The sequence below is a fragment of the Channa argus genome, chromosome 20 (genome assembly GCF_033026475.1).
Source record: "Channa argus isolate prfri chromosome 20, Channa argus male v1.0, whole genome shotgun sequence".
In the NCBI taxonomy this organism is placed as follows: Eukaryota; Metazoa; Chordata; class Actinopteri; order Anabantiformes; family Channidae; genus Channa; species Channa argus.
In genome coordinates, this window is record NC_090216.1 from 7902849 (window position 1) to 7923869 (window position 21021).

At 38.1% G+C, this 21021-nt stretch overlaps 1 protein-coding gene across 2 annotated transcripts; it reads right to left on the bottom strand.

The window, feature by feature from the left end:
- Positions 1–65: 65 nt before the first annotated feature.
- Positions 66–20751, bottom strand: polr3a (polymerase (RNA) III (DNA directed) polypeptide A). Of its 2 annotated transcripts, XM_067488543.1 has the most exons (32): positions 20544–20751; positions 19926–20061; positions 19337–19474; positions 18641–18812; positions 18380–18534; positions 17840–18079; positions 17377–17539; positions 16898–17034; positions 16708–16811; positions 16479–16620; positions 15711–15851; positions 15519–15588; positions 15152–15279; positions 14944–15082; positions 14082–14246; positions 13727–13899; positions 11676–11787; positions 10894–11012; positions 10335–10472; positions 9147–9317; positions 8142–8255; positions 7211–7246; positions 6827–6913; positions 5826–5908; positions 5138–5308; positions 4782–4875; positions 4544–4636; positions 3891–4055; positions 1810–1974; positions 1159–1290; positions 940–1072; positions 66–849 (listed from the first exon to the last, which is right to left on the bottom strand). In XM_067488543.1, the coding sequence occupies exons 1-32, from the start codon at positions 20585–20587 to the stop codon at positions 701–703; spliced, it is 4209 nt and encodes a 1402-aa protein (XP_067344644.1). In that variant the 5' UTR covers positions 20588–20751; the 3' UTR covers positions 66–700. The 2 variants fall into 2 exon arrangements, with proteins under 2 accessions (XP_067344644.1, XP_067344646.1); XM_067488545.1 differs by lacking the exon at positions 7211–7246 and having other exon boundaries at positions 20544–20750.
- Between the last annotated feature and the right edge of the window lie 270 nt (positions 20752–21021).

Genomic DNA, 21021 nt, shown 5'->3' on the forward strand with positions numbered 1-21021 from the left:
AACAGCACTTGATGTCACTGGCCTTGTAAATAAATGGGCAATAACTGAATGTACAGAACAGGAACAATTTTTCCATACTTTTTTGGTCATTTATTTACAACATTAAATACAATTTACATTATTATATGAACAGGCTTCCTCCAGGATAGACGCTGCAATTCTTCTAACAAAAACTAAACAAAATAAATCCACAAAAGTTTATAATATTTGCACAGCTCCAACCAAGTCTACTTCGCAAATAAGAAGTGATTAAGTCTGCTGCATTTGTTGGTATATTTGGGCTGTTATAGATACACAACACACTGTCAAAAGGTTCAATTTCACAGTGTTCATTACTATTACATTAAGGGAACATAAGATTGTTTAACATCTAAATTGCAGAGAAAAATGCGCTGTTTTGCAAACAAGTAAAATCCAGAAAAGCAGTAAACTAATGCTTAAAGCAATTAAAGCCTTCAGTATCTTACCCACAGATTCTAACTGAAACAATAAGCACTTCTACCACCTCTTGGCTTTGTAAAATTAAATGCAGCCTTCTGACATTCTGTAGCACAAAAAAGTCAAGCCAAAAAACAAACAAACACAATGCTATTTTCTGTTAGATCCTACAAATTATGACGTTGAAGATAAATACAAGATATCTAGCAGCCTGCAATAAAATATTTAAAAAACAAATGCTCTGCTCTTTCTTTCCTTCATGCTATGTGCTCAAAGGTATATGAAACTCTGCACTGTCAAAGAGGAGCGGCCTTTTGACTGAAGAGGGATCCTTGTCGGCCTTGTGTAAGAGTTTAAAAAGTCCTGTTCCGATATTCATTGGAATCCCCATAATGATGCACTCCGACACACCTGAAACAGGGACAGAGAGATGGTCAAGACCTAACTGAGTTACAAAGACTCAAATTCACATTCATTGCAGATATAAAGCATCAAGTTTACCGCAGACGGAATCCTTTTGACCAAAATAGGCAGCATCAAAGAGATGATCAGCCGTTTTCTCGAAGGAAGCCAACATGAGGACGCTCTCCTTCATTTTGGCTAAACCAAACCTGGTGATTCCCAGTATCTCACCCTATGTGAGCAGAAGACAGTGTGCACTCAGGTACAATACTTTAACTACACAAACAATTGGAGGACATACTGTTTCTTTTGGTCTACCTTATAGGACATGAGATCTGCCAGAAGCATGACATGACGACGATCAATGCTCATTCCATGGTTCACCATGGTGTACTGAATCTCATTAATGATTGTGGATCTAGCAGCCTCAATACCCAAGGTCCTCTCAACCTAGACAATTACAGAGAAGAGGTAAAGGAAAGCTTTTTTCAAGTGCAACTTTAATTATTTATAGCAGAAAGTCCAGGAATGCACAGCTTCATTTTATCCATACCTACCAAGCTGCCAGCACTCGAAAAGAACAAGACTAAACAACACCGTTACATTCATGAAGTCAGGATTTACTTCAGGTCTAGGCTGTTGACAGCTTTATTTACTAGTATACCCAGTAAACCAGAACCTGTGTCTGGAAACAAGGTTCAGCTACAGATGTGTCCATATTCATTCACATTTGATCAAAATCATACATTTCTTAAAATATCACATTATAAAAAAAATCGGCTCCTGCATGAAATGAATCTACAGCCAGTCAGCCTGCAGGACACATCTATCGTGAGGTTAAGGTCAGTTTAAAAATATATGTGACTGATGTAGGACTAATACAGAAGCGATAAAGAAATACAGATGTAGTGTATGCAGGGCTCTAATACAAGATACAGCACCACTGGCATGAAATGACTCGACTCATACCTCGTAAGTGTTGTTTGAAGTGGTTCGGCTTCCATTCACTCCGTGGGTTGCCATGACACTTCTCAGGTTGTCCCCCTCCACCAGGAGTTTGTACTTGTTCTTGCCGCTCTGCTCATCAATGTGAATGACAGCTCGGGCAACTTCAGGTATTCCTTGAACCACCACCTTACAAGTGACAAGTGAGAATAATAAGAACAGTTGGAAAAAAATGAACACTGCCCCAGGTTTGACTGAAATCTTGATGCAAAGAATAGACGCAGAGAAAAGAGCAGAGAAGAAACATGTTTTTAGAGAAATTACACTTTTTTTCCTTCGACTCATCATCTAAAGCAACATCAGTTCCTGAAGTCGGCAGCACAGCTGGATCAGTTGGCAGTGGGCAGGTGTTATGAGCTTTATAATCCTTGGAGTCTGTATTTGCACAGATAATGTAATGTACTTTGACAATAATAACTACTGGCAACACAGTAGCATCGAGATGTCCTCCAACATGACAAGTGAATGTGAAATATCTCTGATCATTTTCCCAACATAACCAGTTTGATAAGCATCTGCGCTCTCATGAAACGGTGTATGCATACTATGAATAGATCTATTAGACCAGTTTGTGAAGCTATTCCTCAGATACTGAAAGCAAATGAGCCACCAAGGGTTACATGTAAATATTGTATGATTGCTTCTATTAATATCCTGTATATAATTTCAATATATAAATATTCAAACAGGTTATGACGATTTTCTCATAAGTTTGCAGAAATGTTTTTATAGCAAGTGGAAATGAAATCACATTATTTTTCCCGACACACAGGGACAGAAACCAATATTTAATTTAAAAAATGTTAACTTAGAAAGACTCTCTCTGACTACAAGTTTACTGGTACAGGTTTAAAATGAACCGACGATGCTAAATGGTGAAATGTGTGTTATGCTTAGATTATTAATGAAGACCACTGATCTAAGTGATGAATCAATCATCAAAATCGACTCCGTGTCAATATTAACACTAAATCACTAATTTGTCTAAGTCTCAGTAGAACTGATGTGATGTGATAACAGATCAGACTGAATCGCAGTTCAAACAGTAGCCGATCCTGATTAAAGTGGACTGTTCTGATATAAAAGCTGTCTGTGAAGGATGGTCTCTTGTCCTTGCTCATGGCAAATTTTACATCGCATTCTTAAGTTTGCCCTGCGCTTCACTTTCTCCACATATCCTTATTCCAAAATGCATACATCTGTTTGTGTATAAATAAATAAAGATCCCACATTTAACAGTGCATGTCAGAGCACAAACCAAACCACGAAGTCCAAGAAATTGTCCCTAGACATCAGATTGTATCAAGGCTCAGATCTTAGGAAGGGTACATAAAAATGTCTGGAGCATTTAAGGTCCCAATGAGCACAGTGGCCTCCACACAGCCAAGCTAACAAAGGAGTGGCTATGGGACAACTCTGTGAATGTCCTTGAGTGGCCCAGATAGAGCCCAGACTTGAACATCTCTGGAAAGACACTCCCCATCCTACCTGACGGAGTTTGAGAGATACTGCAAAAGAACAATGGGAGAAACTGTCCAAAAATAGTTAGTAATAGCAGAGCTTGTAGCATCCTACTCAAAAAGACTTGAGGCTGTAATTGTTTTTTTATATTAAGCAAAGGCAGTGAATACTTTTGTTTTGTTTTTCTTTGTCCTTTAGGCTTATCCCAAGTTCAGGGTCACGCAGTTTTGGAGGTTTTTTTATACGCTGGATGTCCTTCCTGTCGCAACTCTCCCCAATTTCAACCGGGCTTGGACCGGCACTGCACAGCTGTTTGGGGGTTCAGTGTCTTGCCCAGAGACACTTTGACATATAGCCACTGACCCTGTGGTCCGTGAACGACTGCGTTACCAACTGAGCTACAGCTGCCCCCTTGGTTAATACTTATGTACATGTGATTTTCAAAGAAACTTCTTTCACATTGTCATTATTGGGCATTGTTTGTAGAACTTTGAGGAAAATTTATTTAATCCAATTTTTAAAATAAAACTGTAACATAAAATATGGAAGAAAATCTCAGTATCCTCAGACATCAAAATCCTCACCTTAGGAAGTTCTTCTTTTAATGACTGCAGCACATAGTACATGGAGCTTTTGCTGTTTTCCCGCGGAGACACACACACCACTGCCTCGCCGTGCACAGCTATGTCCCCAGGTTTCACTCGCAGTTTAGACATGCAGATGGAGTAACGCACCGTTTCTGCATTGACCTGAAAGGCAACAGCCAAATCAGGGTCAAAGCTCCTATTGTTATTCCTACAACGCTGCAGCAATGCTTCATGTTTTATTAAGCACTGACCACTAAAAACAATGTGAGAGCACTTTGCTGTATCTGCTTTTGCAATAGAATAGCAATAGAATATAACTTTATGTGTGCTGCATTATGTAAAGGCACAAAGACTTCGCGGCTTTGTCAGTGGCAGGGTGTCACTTGTTGATCTGACAACAGATGTAAACTAATTATTCAATTCAATTCTTCGTTACTTATTAAGTTATTTGTTTTTCCATTTATGACCTAATTGTTTAAATTCTTATCAGCTGTCAGATTGTAAAGTAGGCGTTTGCTATGACATGGCAGCAATTCCTTTAACCTATGCTGTAACAAACCAGTATTAAGCTTTGATGATTCTGTCTGAGAAAGGACACACAACTGAAACATTATCTCATTTTGTCAGTAAAGAGAAGTAAGTTGTTGTACCTCCAGTCGCAGCAGCCTTATTCTCTCCAGTGATAATTTCACCAGTATATAACAGTCATCTGGTAGAAAAACCTCTTCAATGTATTCAGAAATCTGTAGAGGACAGAAAGAGAACTTGGCTTTGGTCGAGCACCCAGCTTGTTCATGTCTCACTTACTGTCTACTTATGGCACTGATTAATTAATAAAGATGAAGGAAAACAGTTAAATGTCTACGAATGTGCTGCAGGGTGGAATACCTCTCCCAGAAGAGTCTTTTCGATCCTCCCCTTCACCAGCCTGGCAAAGTCAGCATCATCTTCCACATCCAAATGAGCAGTAATTATAGGGGTGCTGAGTGTTGAGGAAAGGATTATTAGAAGTAAACCATGCATGTATTCACTAGTAGGACACAAAGACATCTTTTCTTTAGGCACTTCTTAGCTCTTCTCCAAACAAAACAAGAAAACAAAAGTGGTGTCGGGCAACTGATGAGAAATTTTTGCTAAATGAATTCTTGTCCCATCAGGTAGCAATAATTTCCTGCTAATGCAGAAGAAATCAAGACAGAGCCTGCAGGAAGAAATGGGTCCATCTATTTCTTAAGATGTCATACCTGATGTTCTTAGAGGCATTGATGATCTCTTTGATACGAGGCACTCCCAAAGTGATATTCATGGATGCTACACCAGCGAAGTGGAAGGTTTTCAGGGTCATCTGAGTACCAGGCTCTCCAATACTCTGGGCACACAGGGCCCCTACTGCAGAACCTGGTTCCATCTGGGCTCTATAAGTGCACACTCAGTGAGAGACAGTCTCACGGTTGACTTAGCTTTCATAAAACTGACAACTGAAACAAAATGATCATCATCTCAACAGCTCTCAGTTGAAAACAGTTTTCATGTGGGAAGAAAACATGTTAGTCACTGGATACAAACAATGTCATATCATTTTGGCCAAAAAATGCCCACAATTGCTCAGCTGTGTGGAAATAAGCGAGGAGATTGATTTTCTAAATATTTTGTCAACTTAGATGAGATGTTTGACACGTTTCTCCACACAAAGCAGTCAAAGCATGGCATGTCATACAAGCTAACCATTTCCCAAATGAACTCTGGTCACAAAATGAAGAGCTGACATTCTTAGTCTATATTAATAGTATCTGGTATTAGCAGTGATAACGTTTGCAGTAAAAGCAAACTATTTCTGGCTATGATGATAGATTATACACTGTTGTCTTTGAAATCTACAGCCGCCTTGAAAATGAAACAAATTAAAAAAAAAATTGGACCTGTGCTTTGTACCTCATGTACTTGTCTCTGCAGGTTTGAAGAAATTTCTCCAGCTGGGTGGGTGTAATGCGGTCGAGCTGATAGAGAACTTTTGGCTGCAACACAAGGCAGAGTAAAAAGCAATTAAGGGTTAAATTATCATAGATTCAGAAAGACTATTTAGGCCACTATGTTTGCACACAGGTGGCAAAACTAAGTGACTGGACACATAGTATATACTATACAACATACGGTAGTTATATTAAGATTAATGGCATCACATTGCTGTGCTGCATCCTTACCTGTCAATAACATAATTCTCTTTTAACTTAACAGTTAGATGCTAACCACATTTTGTTGGCTCTGTAAATGTATTTAGCAAGGTGACAAAGTTTAATCTAATCTGATTCAAAGGACTCAAAGCATTAAAGAAACTGTTTGGTGTGATGACACTGGCACTGATACACACGTGTATTTGTTTGACTTTTATAGTTATAATGCATACCCTAGCCACTAACCATTAGAACTAAATGCCTAATCCCAATCCTGACCCAAAACTAAATCCAAATCCAGACCTAAAACCTAGTCTTAACCTTCACAAAGGTCTTTAATCTTGTTAGGTCAAGCAAAATTTCCTCATGGCCTGCAGCATGAATTCATTTGTTTGCTAGCACCAAAGTGCTCTGTTGTTTTCCAAAAACATAAAAAACACATCAGATAGTCACACAACTCCACTGGACGACATGTTTCTTTCTTCCAAAAACCAAGACCCTTGTAAATGTTGTCCACACTCTTTGGAGTCTCTGTACACCTTAAAGGTCATGCATGCACAGTTCACTGGCTGAATCAGCACATGAGGTGCTACATTTGTTAAAAATAGAAAAGTTGCCGCATCAACAAGCAAATCCAGGCTGACAAGCGAGTAGAAAAGATTCAGTGTTGGCTTAAGCATATGCATGACAACTGTTGACAATATGATTCATTTAGAAAACAAAGAGATTCCTGCATTCAGCACATTAAAATGGGGTGTCTACCTCGCTGGTGCCATTGTCGTTGATGCCATATTTGTCTCTGGTCTTCTTGATCCGTTCTGAGATGCTCTTGATAAATTTCTTAATCTCCTACAGTTAAGAAAATAGAATGATTTTTAGAGGAGGTCTCCAAAGGCTCAACTTTCAGAACGTATGCGTGACCAAGCTGAATGCTGTTTGACAAATAATACACTCGTGCATATTAGATATCACAGTTGGTGTAGCGCGGTGGAGATGTGTGTGCATGTAAACATACTGGCAAAGGCTCCTTCATTGTAAAAGAGCAACAAAGGGATTATTGAACACATTATTGCTTTGTTTCCAATCTCACTGCAACACCATTCTCACTTGAGTAAAACCACAATCCAGCATGCTCAGTTACTATACCTCCATGTACTTCTCTGTGCGTGTGTCAGTTAGCGCCTTTACAAAAGGGGGAAAGTTTCACAGTTCACATAATGACAGCATTTCTGTAGAATTTAATAATTCCATTCAATACTTTCATTCATTTTTTAAAGGAAGCTTCATTATCTTTTACATTATTTTGCCCTGTTATTCTTCATTACAGCATGCTGTCAAAATGTCATAAAGATATAAGGAGCAAAGGGACACACTTTCAAATCACATTGATATGTGGTAGTGTTTGTCTCCTAAACAGTATCTGGATATAATGGAAAAACATTACAATAACTCATGAAGATGCGTCAACATTTAATAAACTAGAAAACATCACATTGTGATTAATCTCCACCTGACCTTTTTGCAGTTTGAGAGGACAAGCTTAGCAATACATTACTTTTGTTTTATACTTACATTTTTCTGACCTTTGAATCCTATCCTATGTCCACAAATGTTTTTAATAAGAATTGCGCCATTTTTGCACTAACTAAAGTGATCATTGAAGTTTATTTTGAGCCACTGTATCTGTAAATACTACATGTCCTAAATATATATTTAATAGGGGTAAAAAATTCATTTGTTGAGGAACAGCATCTACCATGGATTGACTAAAGATTTTTTGTAAACAAAATTACAAAAAAAAGTTTTTACTAGTGGTTATTCTATTGGTAATATTTAGCGAAATTAAAAAAATTCAAGAAGTGGCCTTTTCGAATATTTCTGCATTTTTCTTATGAACTGCTAAACTTAATAGAAGAGAATATTGAAAGAAACATTTTAAAGTATGCTGATGGACAAATTTCTGAGTTCAAATCTAACATATTTTTACAGGGAAACTGTCTTTAGAACATCCTGCATTTCCACTAACCAAATTAAATGTAAAAATATTCTACAGTTCAAAGCACTGTGATGACATTACCTCCAGGAAGTTGTTTCTACAGCACGAGAAGTCCGCTCTCTTCATGACTGCATCTGCAGTGAGGACCAGTTCATTTTGGCTGAGGGCAGGCTCGTCTGGACATATGTAAACCGCCTGGGGAGGGGAACAGAGGGGTTCAAAGACGAGATAATCAGGAGCAAATACAGCAGAAGCATTTACTTACTATATGGGTGTAACTATCCCACAGTTCATCCACAAAGGTTATTATTACTTTTTCATATATATCATAGTTCTATTTTTATATTTTTTATTTTATAATTATTACTGTGATCTTCATCAACATTACAGTAATAATAAAAGGGTTGTTTTTCATGATCAATCTCCTTTAGTATCATTGTCACAATAAAGCAGACTGCTCACAGTGAATAATAGGAGCAAACAATTGCACACTGGTCCTATAGTCTAGCTTTTCTTGAAGTCAGGTGTAAAAAGCTGAGGAGGTTATATTGATTAGAAAAAAAAAACTGTATACTGATACTGTACTATGAGGTCTTTACGATCTGATGGAGCTTGACCACTCTTATTATCCATTTGGGTCCGAGTGTCTTTTACGTTGACAACAAAATTATGTTTGTCATTGATCAAATTAGTAGCACTTTACTGCAGAGAAAATCCTTTATACTTCTCAAATACAGCATGACTTATTGTGATGCAACACAGTGGTAAATATGTTGCTGTGCTTTTTTTTAAGGTATTGCTGGCATCAAATTTAAAATGAGCAAATATTTTTAACAATCTAATTTCTCAGTTTCAGTTTCTTTGTACTTTTTACTATTTATGTTATTTAATAGGTTGCAAATCCTTGCATTCAGTTTTTGTTTATATTTCACACAGGGTTCCAATTTTTCCACAAAGGGATTTTGTTTGTTATGCGAGAGACAGGTTCAGATAATGACTGTGTCCAAGTGTGAACAGATGCCAAACCTTTCTAGAGATGCCAAACCAAGCCTGACCATAACCTGAACATTCCTAAAGTAAACTCACCCGGATGTTGTCCAGGACTCTCTTAAACTCCAGTGGCTCATCCTTTCCTTCCATTGCAGCAGGGTCCAGACCATCGCCACCATAAATAAACTGAATGATGTCACCAGTGGAGCTGCGTACCGTCAGGTCATACTGTGAGCACAAATCTTCCAGGGACTTCACCAGTCGCCTCTGTCCAAACACAGCAAGAACACAAACAGGAAAATGGTAAATAGTCTGAACTTATAAAAGGGATTTTCTATCTATTGGCACTCAAAGGACCTTACACTGCTTCTTATTCACCAATTCACACTCACAATCACACACACACTGATGGGTTAGCGGCTGATGCAGCAGCTGGCCATTGCTCACATTTGAACGAGGGAGCCGGGGATTGAACGTCAACGACTGCGAGATTGGGGGACAACCGCTCTACCTTCCTGCGCCACAGATGTAAACACCAGTGCACAGTGTCATTACACTCAATTTTTCACTCCCACACCTTCAGCTACAGTATGAGCTCAGGCCAGATTGGTCGGTTCTTCTCCCTCATAGGAAGCGTTACCAAAGCTGGGTTATTCCAGTGCATCCCACCCAATCTTTCCATCTTTCTTTGGTGGATTCTAATGTAATACAACGGTAATATGATAAGTTCTTCGAATATGAGAAATCTTGTAATTAACCATCAGACCAGCCCAAGCTCTCTGCTTGGTCTGAATAATAACCATTGTTACTCCCAGAAAAAAAAATCTAATTATTTCGTAATTTCGAATTAAAATCAAAACACCCGTTTGTGTTTATTGGGTGCACACAGCTTAGTTTATTCTTGACATTTTAACTACTATCCTAGTATCCTACTTGTGCTATTATGTAGTGCTGATTAATATGTACAAGGGCTCCCTCCTAAGAAGACTACTTTTAACTAGTTATTAATTATAATTTTATAATCATCAATTTGGTTGAGTAAATTAAGTTGAATCCATTATTTGTAAAGATAAGAAACCTGAGTTTGTGTGATTTTTATTCTCATGAAGGCTTGAAAATGCGCTAAAAATAGTTTTCCCCACCAACCTGTCCACTCTACATTAACACACAGTATTATTAGGTTGTGTAACTGAGAAGTTATTACTTCAACACCTTGTCTCACTTATTAAAGTACATAGCATATTACATTAATTAGACTATCAATAAGGACCTTAAAGGTATTACCTGCATGTATCCAGTCTCTGCAGTTTTCACAGCGGTGTCCACCAGACCCTCCCTACCAGCCATAGTGTGGAAGAAGAACTCTGTGGGTGTCAAGCCAGAATAGAAGCTGTTGGCCACAAACCCTTTAGCAGCAGGCAGCTGTAGAAAAATCATTAAGCTGTTAGGCCGGCTTCTGTTTTTTATGAATTCTGGTGAAACATGCCTTTTGATGTTTCAATATGACCCCATTGATAGCTATTCTATTATTTTTCATTCTAGGAGAAACAACAACATTGACTTTTGATTTAGCCAATCAGGGGCTGGACCTAACATGAGGAGTTAGGTCAAATAATCAATGTATTTCAGAGCTGGTGAGACCTAGATGTGGCAAAACATAACTACAATCATATAAAAATTAAAATCCTCGTTTAAAAACAGCAAGCACTAGCCCTACAACATGTTATCTGAGCCAAGAGCACAAAACATTTGCATTACACCAACAAAAAAATCCAGAGTAAAGCGTCTATGAACCGTTTTAAGAAAATATGGCAAATTAATTAAAATACTAACTGGGTCTTACTTTTGAGTGCTTTTCAAAGTGAGGCAGGGAGCGATTCTCAAAACCATCAGGTACTCGAGAGCCACTAATAGCCTGCTGGCCCACACAGGCAATCATTTGGGAGATGTTAATGAAGGATCCTGGAGTGTATTCAAAGGAGACAGATGAAGACATAAACAAGTGTATAGTAGATTAATAGAAAATGTAAATGCAAAAAACACATACACCTAATTTAGCAGAGATTTAAAAAGAGGAGCAGCCGATTGTTTATTTCCATTGAGATGCAGAATAGTGTAATTTCTTTCACAGCAGTACTGTGGTCAATTCTTTTATTAATTCGTCTGAATCTCTCCTTGTCAACTGTAGAGTTGCATCATAGCATTTCACTATGATCGTTATGTCTGCAGCCTCATGCTTTTTTTGTACTGACAGCTAACAAAGACACATTTTTAATGTGCATTCTATCTTCATAACTAGGCAGAAATGAGTAGCTGTTCTCCTGGAAATATTTGTTTCAGTGTCTCTTTATGGGGAACACTAACGTTATCAAAGAATAGAGATTGCCTAAAGTTTTGTTTGAACTTGTTGGTGTCTTGTTTCAGATTTAATCTAATTTTGGGGAATGTTAGCAGAAGATAAAAGATACAAGATAAGTAATGACAAGTTTTGTTATCTTCTTAGAGAAAATTTGTCATACATTTCTGTTTGAGTGTATGATGCGTACCACCTCCAAGCATGTAAGTGATGTTTTAGGACAATATGAAATGGAAATGTGCCTGTTCATGTTACCAAAGGTAGCTTACCTTTGGAGCCACAAAGAGCCATGATCAGAGGGCTGTTGCTCTTGTCGAGCTCCCTGAGGCAAGCACTGCCAGCTCGGTCTCTGATGACTGAGAGCTCTCTCAAGATGAGGGCCTGTTGACAAATGCACACAAACAATGAAACAAACTGGGCAGATGAAACAGAAACATACAGAGTAAGCAAAGGTCAAGCCAGGCAAAAGAGTGAAAACTGGGCTCTTTACGTTTTTATTTAACATTTTAGTCCACGGGAACTGAAAAGTGCATGTTACCGTTTTTCTCAGTTGTTTTGGTACATTTCCCTGGTCAGAAATAAAATTCTCAAAAATACTTGATCAAGCTCCACATCATCTGGTTACTTATGTGCAACCAATTTCTGTTTATTAAATTGTGAATGTTTGTAACATTCATGCAAACAATTATCTATTTCCAGTTGTTAATGCCATATGGATTCAAATGTATTATACTGGTTCTCTGTTGAATAGTCTTACCTTCCAAAACATCTATACATCCCTCCAAAAGTATTGTAACAGCGAAGCTGAAGACTGAAAACATTTGGTTTTGGGTTTATTCATCAAAAGATGAATATGAGACAAGATATCATATCTCAGCTTTCATTTACTATTATTCACATCTGGATTGATACACAACTTGGAAGAAAGCATCTTTTGTTTGAACCCAACCGCTTTTCATGTGTTTTTCATGTGCAAAACCTTCCACTTCTTGCCCTTAGTTGTTTTGGCAGTGTGTTTTGGGTCATTATGTTGATCATGATAAAAGATCTCTCAATCAGTTTGGTTGCATCTTTCTTTAAATTGCCAAACAAAATGTTTCTGTAGACTTCCGAGTTTTGCTGCCGCCATCATGTGTTACATCATCCATGAAGATTAATGATGCCATGCAACCCAAGCCATGACATTTCCTCAACTGTGTTTCCAAGACCAGCTTGTAGGTTTAGGATCATGAGGACATCACTTCTTTCTCCAAACTTTAGCCTTTCCATCACTCTGGTAAAGGTTCATCTTTGTCTCATCAGTACATAAAACTTATACCTGATTTTTTTGAGGCTCATCTCTGTACTTTTTGGAAATATCCAGCCTGGAGTTGAGTTGAAAGTTATAGGCTTTGGCAGGTAATATATTGAGTTGTGCTGTTTGTAGAAATTGTTTTAAGAAACACACTGTTCTGCAATGTTAACGATGACTCAAGAAAGGCACCAAACCAACAAAGATAAACTATAATACATAACCTTCTCTGAAACCTCATTAGTACTCAGCACACACACAAAGCAAAGCACACAACCTGGTGTACAGTTTTAAGATTAGTGCATTGAAAATGTTTTTTTTAAGGCATAAAAAAGAAAGAAATTGGCTAAAAGAAGAAAATCTGCAAAAACCAAATGAGGGATGCTAAAAATATTTTTAAAAAGAGTATTACCACCATTACTGCCGTGTATAAGTACACGTAGTGCACATTCACAGAGTGTGAAAGAAAAAACGTTTGGATTTATAATGATCAGCGATCGTCTGATGATGTTATTCATTCTCAGAACAGTAGTCTAAATATGTCTGTCACACGGTCTTTAGAAAATGTGTGTAATTTCTGTCATATTAAAATATGAAACATACAAACATACGAAAAAAGGTAATACTCTTAATTTTTGAAGCAAGAAACAGAAGTATACCAATTTTATGGAAATGCATTACAAATATTACTTTATGGCTTTATGTTCACATTTGATTTTTTTGCCCCACTATCGCTACGCATTTATTACAAATTACCTAAAAAGATATTTCTGTGAATTTATAGCAAACAGACCATTTAATTCTATTTGTTGGAACCAGCTGTACAAAAGGAGAATTTCTCACATGTACTAAAGCCTTGTACTGTTTTGTAGTGAGATGTTAACACAGCAGTGGTACATTCTGCCTAGATTAGTTGGATTAACAATACTTGTTAGTAAAAATAAAAACAATACTATTGTGTGTGTGTGTGCGTGCGCACGCTTTTAAATGAAAGGATTACGGACACCTGTGATATTAGTGTGCACATACCTCCAGAGTTTCTTCAGCTGTGCAGCCTGGCTGCTGTTGCAATTTTCCTGTCTGCAGAGCTTCAATGTATTCATCACACTTTTTGTACCCATCATCCAAAAGATCTTGTTTGGCCTTCAGCAGACCCTGGCCTGGCGTCACATCACCAATGCCAATAGAAAAACCACGATTGGCTGAAGGGGGAGGGGGGGGAACAAAGCTTCCATTAGATATTACTACAGATTATAAGGCATGTAGAACTTAAATGATATAATATATATTTCTAGGATTATTTCTGCTGAAATAAACACACAGCTCAACTTTCAGAACACTGTAGGTGAACATGCATGTTGTCAGGACCGTGGAGACCACCTACAGAGATACACTGGAGCAAGTCTGGCCAGGCGAGACATGGCATTAGCAGCTTCCAGCTGTCCCCAGTCTCTCAGGAGGATGTAGAAGATGTTGTTCTTGGAGCCGGATCCCAGTGTTCCTTTGTCCATGCTACCACACATCAGCTCACTGTTGTGGATCACCACGACTGGGAATCAGACAAGAATCAATGTCTTTAGGTTCCACAACAGAAAGACCAAAATGAATAAAACAAAGTGTGACACTGTCCCGGAGACACCTGGTGCTGTCTGATAAGAGTGGAGATTGCTGAAAGTCATCCAGCACAGGAATAAAATATTTACAGTAGGGATGTTCATTCTTAAAAGCACAAGGCAAACTAACAGGAAGAGAAGAGTAAATTATATACAATACTTCCAGAGGTGGGCAATAATTTAATACCAGCTACTGTATTCCACCAAAAACGTATTGTTATGATAAAAATGTAGTTGTCTATGGAGACCCTCAGCAGTTTAGGTGGGTGAGCTGACTGTGGCTATGGCAGATCTATGAGAGATGTAGATTGAAAAGAACACTGTACACTGTTCTGTGCTTTATGTGTGTTTCTGATATTATCTCTGACTGTAAGATGTGAAGGAAAGTGTGAAGCGTGGATCGACTTTATTCATTCTGTCTCAAGTGGAGCGCTAACGTGTGTGTAGATGCATGTTTGTTATAGTTGTTACATTGTGAATGAGCGTAAATATGCTGTTTTCTTGCAGTTTGCCTTTACATTGTAACAAATACTTGAATTAAAATCAGAGTGGCTGTTATTAAAATTATATTTTACAACTTCGTTCAAAAACATTTTGGTTTGACAAGTAAATGTTTTCACGGAAGAAACATACATGAGTCGTTGTGACAGAGATCCTCTCCCTTGCCACAATACTGTTTCCCCTTGGTTCGCAGATTAGCATTGACTGGACAGTCCTTACTCGACTTCAGAATGAGGCTGAAGATCTGTTTGCCCGTCCACAGAGCCATGGGCTAATAGAAATACATAAAATATTAGTGGCAGATAACAAAGGGTGTTTTCTAACAGTCTCATCATAGTACCTTCATGATAGTAGGACGGGGGAGAGTGATCCTAGTTTTTTCATCTTTGCCCACCAGGATTGATGCAATTATCTGACAGGCTTTTGCTCTGTCAAAGAATGTGTCCTTCAGTGTCAAGAGGTAGGCCCCTAAGAAGCAAAAATATGTCAATGCAAATCAAATACATGGTAGTTTATTTTCAAATATGGCTAAAGTTCTCATTTTTTTTATAACGTCTGTGAACTTACAAACCACCATGTTTTTCTAGATGTGGGAAAGTCTTGTAAGTAACACATTTCTCTTTTCTCAATAATAAGCAATTCTTTTGCTTTAACCCGAAGCACCAGGAACTTTTTATCGTGATTGGTTACCACGTCACGGCACTGACCTGTCAAAAAATCCTGAATAGCAGCAATCAGGGGTTCACCATTCCTTGGAGTGACAAGATTAGCTTTTGTCTGGAAGAGAAGGTAATTTGTGTCAAATCACAGCCAGTTTCTTAGAGACAATGCAGTTTCTGGAGGCAGCTTTGCAATGCTGCATGTCAACACAGACACATGTGTCTTGCATTGGTACATACCCCCATCAGAATAAGGGCTTCAGCTTTGGCTTCTTCAGTCTGAGGTAGATGGAGGTTCATTTCATCACCGTCAAAATCAGCATTGTACGGGGTGCACACACACTCATTGAACCGAAATGTCCTGTGAGGTTTGACTCTGGCCTGTTCATTTGTCAGGAGTGAAAATCAATGTCATTTGTAAAGAAGCTACTGATCAAACATCCTGCACAAGTACAGAATACAAATAAAATGCTTAGCAATTCAAACTCCAGATCATTAATTTTGATAAGTTGACTTTGTGAGACAGATGGAAGCAGGTTCTTTCTATTTAGCAATTATGTTTTGTTTACTTTTTAATCTGTTACAGTCTATCACATATGGCTTTCAACAGCCTCATTACTGTACAAGAGATTATTATCATTTTTGTTCACTACATAATTACAAGTTTTTATAAAGGGCACTGAGATTATTTTGCTTCAATTTCTCCTGCTTTTTTCAAAATTGTTGAGACTTCTGTACATCCTTCCTGTTTACCAGATAAAAGCAGTAATCTTTGAACTTGAAAACTTATTTTGCAAGTAATATTGAGAAGTTATTTCCTGTGTTATTTTTTTGTTTATAAAAAATAACACTTGCAGAAATGTTCCTTATGACTGGCATACCAAAAACAATCTTTCACCTTTGCTTTCAAGTTTGTCTGTTTAAAATATATTACAAATATGTGACAAAGTCAACTTCTCTACTCAACTTTTACTGTAGTCAAAAATGTAATTTTGCTCAAAAACATACAATGTGGGCCATGATGCTGAGTTTGTGCAGAGAGGGTTGTCGATTGAAGAGGACGATGTCTCCGTCTATCAGGTGCCTTTCCACCACGTCGCCAAACCTCAGCTCCTGAGCAATTTTCTCACGGTTGCCATATTTCAAAAACCTGACAGAAAGAGAGGATATGTTTTTGGTTGTCAAACACATCGGGAAAGCAGTGGTTTTAATTTGTGTAATGAGCTGCCAGCCTCACCTTTTCATTTGTGTGTGACGATTCTGTATAAAGTTAGCTCCGGGGTGAACATCGGGGCCATTGCGAACAAGTTTCCTCATTAGCTCCAAATTTGCTTTGTTCACCTATAACACAGTCCCAACTTTACATCCTTTTACTACATCCATTTTGACATGGAAGCAGCTGCGTATTGTATTTGTTACAGCCTTACCCTCTCTGGATATGTCAGGATCTTGGCCACATGCACAGGGACAGCCACCTCATCGATTCTCAAGTTAGGGTCAGGAGAAATGACAGTTCTGCCAGAGAAGTCCACTCTCTTACCTGAGAGGTTTCCTCTAAATCGACCTGAATTATCAGAGTAAATAGTACAAAATGAATACTTGCGAGGTGTCAATTTACTCTAAAATATATCACAGCTCACGCAGGCTGAAATGAACATGATGATAGCAAGATCATAACTCTTAAATGTCAAGATTTAAAAAATAAATAACGCTCTCACCATTTCTACACTTTATAGCTGAGTGCATTTAAAATGAGGGTAGGTGTTTTTCATTCATTCATTTCAAGGTAACTCAAGTTAATTTGTGAGGCACCATTAATTAAGCAAAAAGGAAATTCATGGTTCCCAGCACACGGGACCAACAGGCAAATGCATGTCATTTAGTTAATTGTTTACACACACTATACCTTGCTTCCCCTTGAGTCTCTGCACAAACCCTCTGGTCCATTTCTTAGGTGCCATGTTGAGCGGGATCCCAGAAAGTTCACTGTTGATGTAAAGGGCACATTGCAGCTGGAGGAAGTCCCAGTCCTCCATGATCATCTGGGTTTTTGCCCCTGTCATGCGATGCTAGACGAGAAAAGTGTTTGTTAATACGGGCTGCCTTCATACAAAGTTAGATTGCTGATAATTGCATGTAAGATATTTTATAGCTGTCTACCACTTTACAGACAACTTTTAAAAACTTTAACAAAGTAGATTTCGAATGCTTTACTCACTTTTTGGAAAAAGACAGATGTTACTTTATGGTTTTATTGTTAAAGAGCTGTATGCTGAGTAAACTTCCCTTTCCTAAAGATTAATGACATTTTTTAGCTTATGGCCACTAGAACCACCACAATAGATCAACTATCATGGAGAGATACCAACCTTTTTGATGACATCATTGAGGAAGATTATTTCTGTGAGCTTCATAGTGAGATCGTCCTCATTGGTACCTGACTTCAGGTCGCTCACTACAGAGGGTCGTATGCAGAGAGGAGGGACTAGAAGCCGTGTGAGGATTAGGTCTGCAGGTTTTCCTGCCTCTGGATTCATCAACAACAGGGGAATGTCTTCTTGAGGAATCCTCTTGAACAAGTTAAGCACCACCAGAGGGTTCAGATTCTCCTGGAAAAAAATTATAACAAAGACAAAGTGGTGGAAATACTTGTACCTGCAGCAAATCACTGTTTAAATAATATAGTTAAATATAGTTAAAACTATAGTACTATAGTTAAATAACAAACAAAGGCAAATAAAAATTTGATATTTAAAGAAAACTATTATTATATTCATTTGATTTTTGATATCCAGCCAGACTTTTGCTGTAGGTTTTTATTCTAGGACGGCTCATCACTTGCCATCTCACAGCGTAGTAACACTAAATGATACCGATTTAACTGGGTGAAAAAGTGCATAAAATGTTACCTGTGCTCTGGTCAACAGTGGCTCTATCACTTTGTTGTGCTCAACGGCGATGTCAAAGGACTGCAGGAAATCTGACACAAAAGCATCCACCACTTTCTTGGTTGTTTTATACTTCTCGTGGATGATCTTGAGCAGGCCACACTTTTTCACTGTTCCTAAAAAGTGATCGAGACATGGAGATGATCTCTTTCACATCAGAAGAGACAGCACAAAAAGACAGCGTCAATCAAATATCACATATGCAAACATGTCTTCACTCACCATTAAAGGCTGAACAGCTCAGACAAATTGTCCTTTTGCGGCATTTATCAGAGATCTTCTTCTTCAACCCTCGTTTCTGAAGATAGGCTAGGTTAGGCCTGTTCAAGTAATCCATGAATTGCAGTTTCTCCTCTTTCGTCAGCATTATGCTTGAACATGTCTTGCAAATCATCTGCATATATGACAAAATCCCATATTGGAATAAGCAACATTAAACAATGTCATACACAAATACTTAAATTAATAAAAGGTGAACAACACAATGCTCCCTGAGTAGGTAGAAGCTTTCTATGTGATTTTTTTAAATCATATACACATTAGCTTGTTTATAAAACTGAAAACACTGATCTCCTAAGGATGTGCACACATTTTTGAAAAACAGCATAATTTACAAGTTTCCAATGTTAGTACTCTGGTGACACCTAAAGGACTAAGGATATTTCAGCATGCTGCTGTTAAGTGAAATTAAGTTCCGTAACAATGCCTGCTTCATCGTGCATAGTATGGAACACACGTTTAATGGCTGTACGCAAAAAATCCATTCTGGCAGGGTCCTTATAATTGCTCACACAGGAGTTTACTGTCCAAATTATGATTTTCAAATTTTACCTTCTCATTTATTACAAACATACAATACTGAATGCCATCCAAAGTTTTCTAAGACCTGTTAGTTCAAATCACATTATTCACACTTGCCTGTAGGATTCCTATGATGGCTTTGAAATAGCCAACATGAAAACATGGGAGCTCCAGGTCCAGGTAGCCATAATGTCCCAAACAATCTGCCAAATTCTTCCCACATGTTAAACATGGTCTGTCTTTCTCACTGGTACCCTGTAAGAACAAGCATGTAGCATACACATTGACAAAAGCTTAATTTAAAAATGTAATATCCGAAACCAATGACAACAATGCAAATTGAGCTGCTACTTTTTATGCAACTTAAACACACATATTGCATACAGAGTTATGCTGGCATTGCACTGATAAGTTTATCTCAGTGCAACTACGTTAAGATTCACAAAAAAGCCAGAAACCTTTGAAGACTGTAGACATCAGATACTGCACAATGCAGAGACATGTTTGTGTTTACTAAACTAGATAAGGACGTGTGTCCATTTGATGTTACAACTTTTGTGGGATTTTAAGCTGAGAGCGTATGATAACTTAGGCTCTGACTAAGAATGACAATCATTATCAAGTGATCTGCTGGATGTTTTCTTCAAAGACATAAATACTGATTGAGTTTTTGTAAATGAGAGTAACAGTTCAGCTTCAGTCGTACCATACGATGGTCCAAAACTCCATAGGGCAGTGGGGTGTGTTTGGTGTCTTGGCTGTACAGGTTTTTACTGACCACCTGTAAATGGGCCTGCTGACGCATCTGCTCAGCAGATTTCAACCCAAAGCAGATGTGGCTTCTGTCAACAAGAACAAACAGTAAAGAAGAAAATAAAAAATAAAATTAATTAACAACAGGCTGCTTTTGACAGCACAACTTTAACAAACTGCTTAAAGTATTGTCCTGTTGGGGGGCACCTTGCCGTGCATCCAAATAATTTAAAGGAAACAGGATCCCTTTCTCTAAACCTGAAGTTACAGGGTCTTCATAAAATACATGCAGCTAGTGTGTAAACATACAAACAACGTAAGTTCAACCGTCACGTTTCATATTTGTGTCATGAAGTAAATTAGCTGGCTAAAGTTAGCTTGCGTTAAAAAAACACATAGCTTATATGTAAGTTATGGTTTATATTATCACCACTTAGCTGTGTTGTCAGTCTAGTGATGGTAATTTAGTCAACAGTTCTTTACTGCTAAAGCAATAAACATAATTTTTAAAGTGGCAACACTGCAAAGTGGCTGACGCTTACTAACCGGCGTGCTAACAAGCTACACTCACATTTTTTTGGCCACATCGGTCTCTCTGAACTGCTCCTTCACCATTTTTGACCGATTTTTCCTACACAAGTACGAGTACAACAATTTACTATTTTATTATGTCCTCATCCTAACACGCTGTCACTTCACTTTCCCCTGTCGAGGAAATGCTAGCAGCAAATATCGTGCAATATGTTCATAACATGTGAGCAATGGCGCTACGTTCGAGTTCCCCGGTTATTTAGGATTCGGTTGTGGTCAAACTGTTAGCAGGAATGTGAGACTTTTAGAAAGCATTGAGAAGAGCAGCGGGTAACGTCATGGGTGGTAAGTGTTCGTCTTTGGCCAAGTAAGGAACGTGTGTGAGTTTTTTTTTTAACATTGAGTATTTTGTTAAGCCCACGAAAATGCATCATTCATAAATAACGTCGTATAAAATCCCAGTTTACATGTTGTAGAGAAGGCACCACAGGCTGATGCACAACAACGGCCGAAAAGAG

Coding starts and splice junctions, on each gene's coding strand:
- polr3a (XM_067488543.1), bottom strand. CDS start 20,587: ATGGTGAAGGAGCAGTTCAGAGAGACCGATGTGGCCAAAAAAAT. Junction 15,589..15,710: donor AAGCCCTTATTCTGATGGGG/GTATGTACCAAT, acceptor CTTCTCTTCCAG/ACAAAAGCTAATCTTGTCAC. Junction 5,309..5,825: donor TGCAGAGACAAGTACATGAG/GTACAAAGCACA, acceptor GTGCACTTATAG/AGCCCAGATGGAACCAGGTT.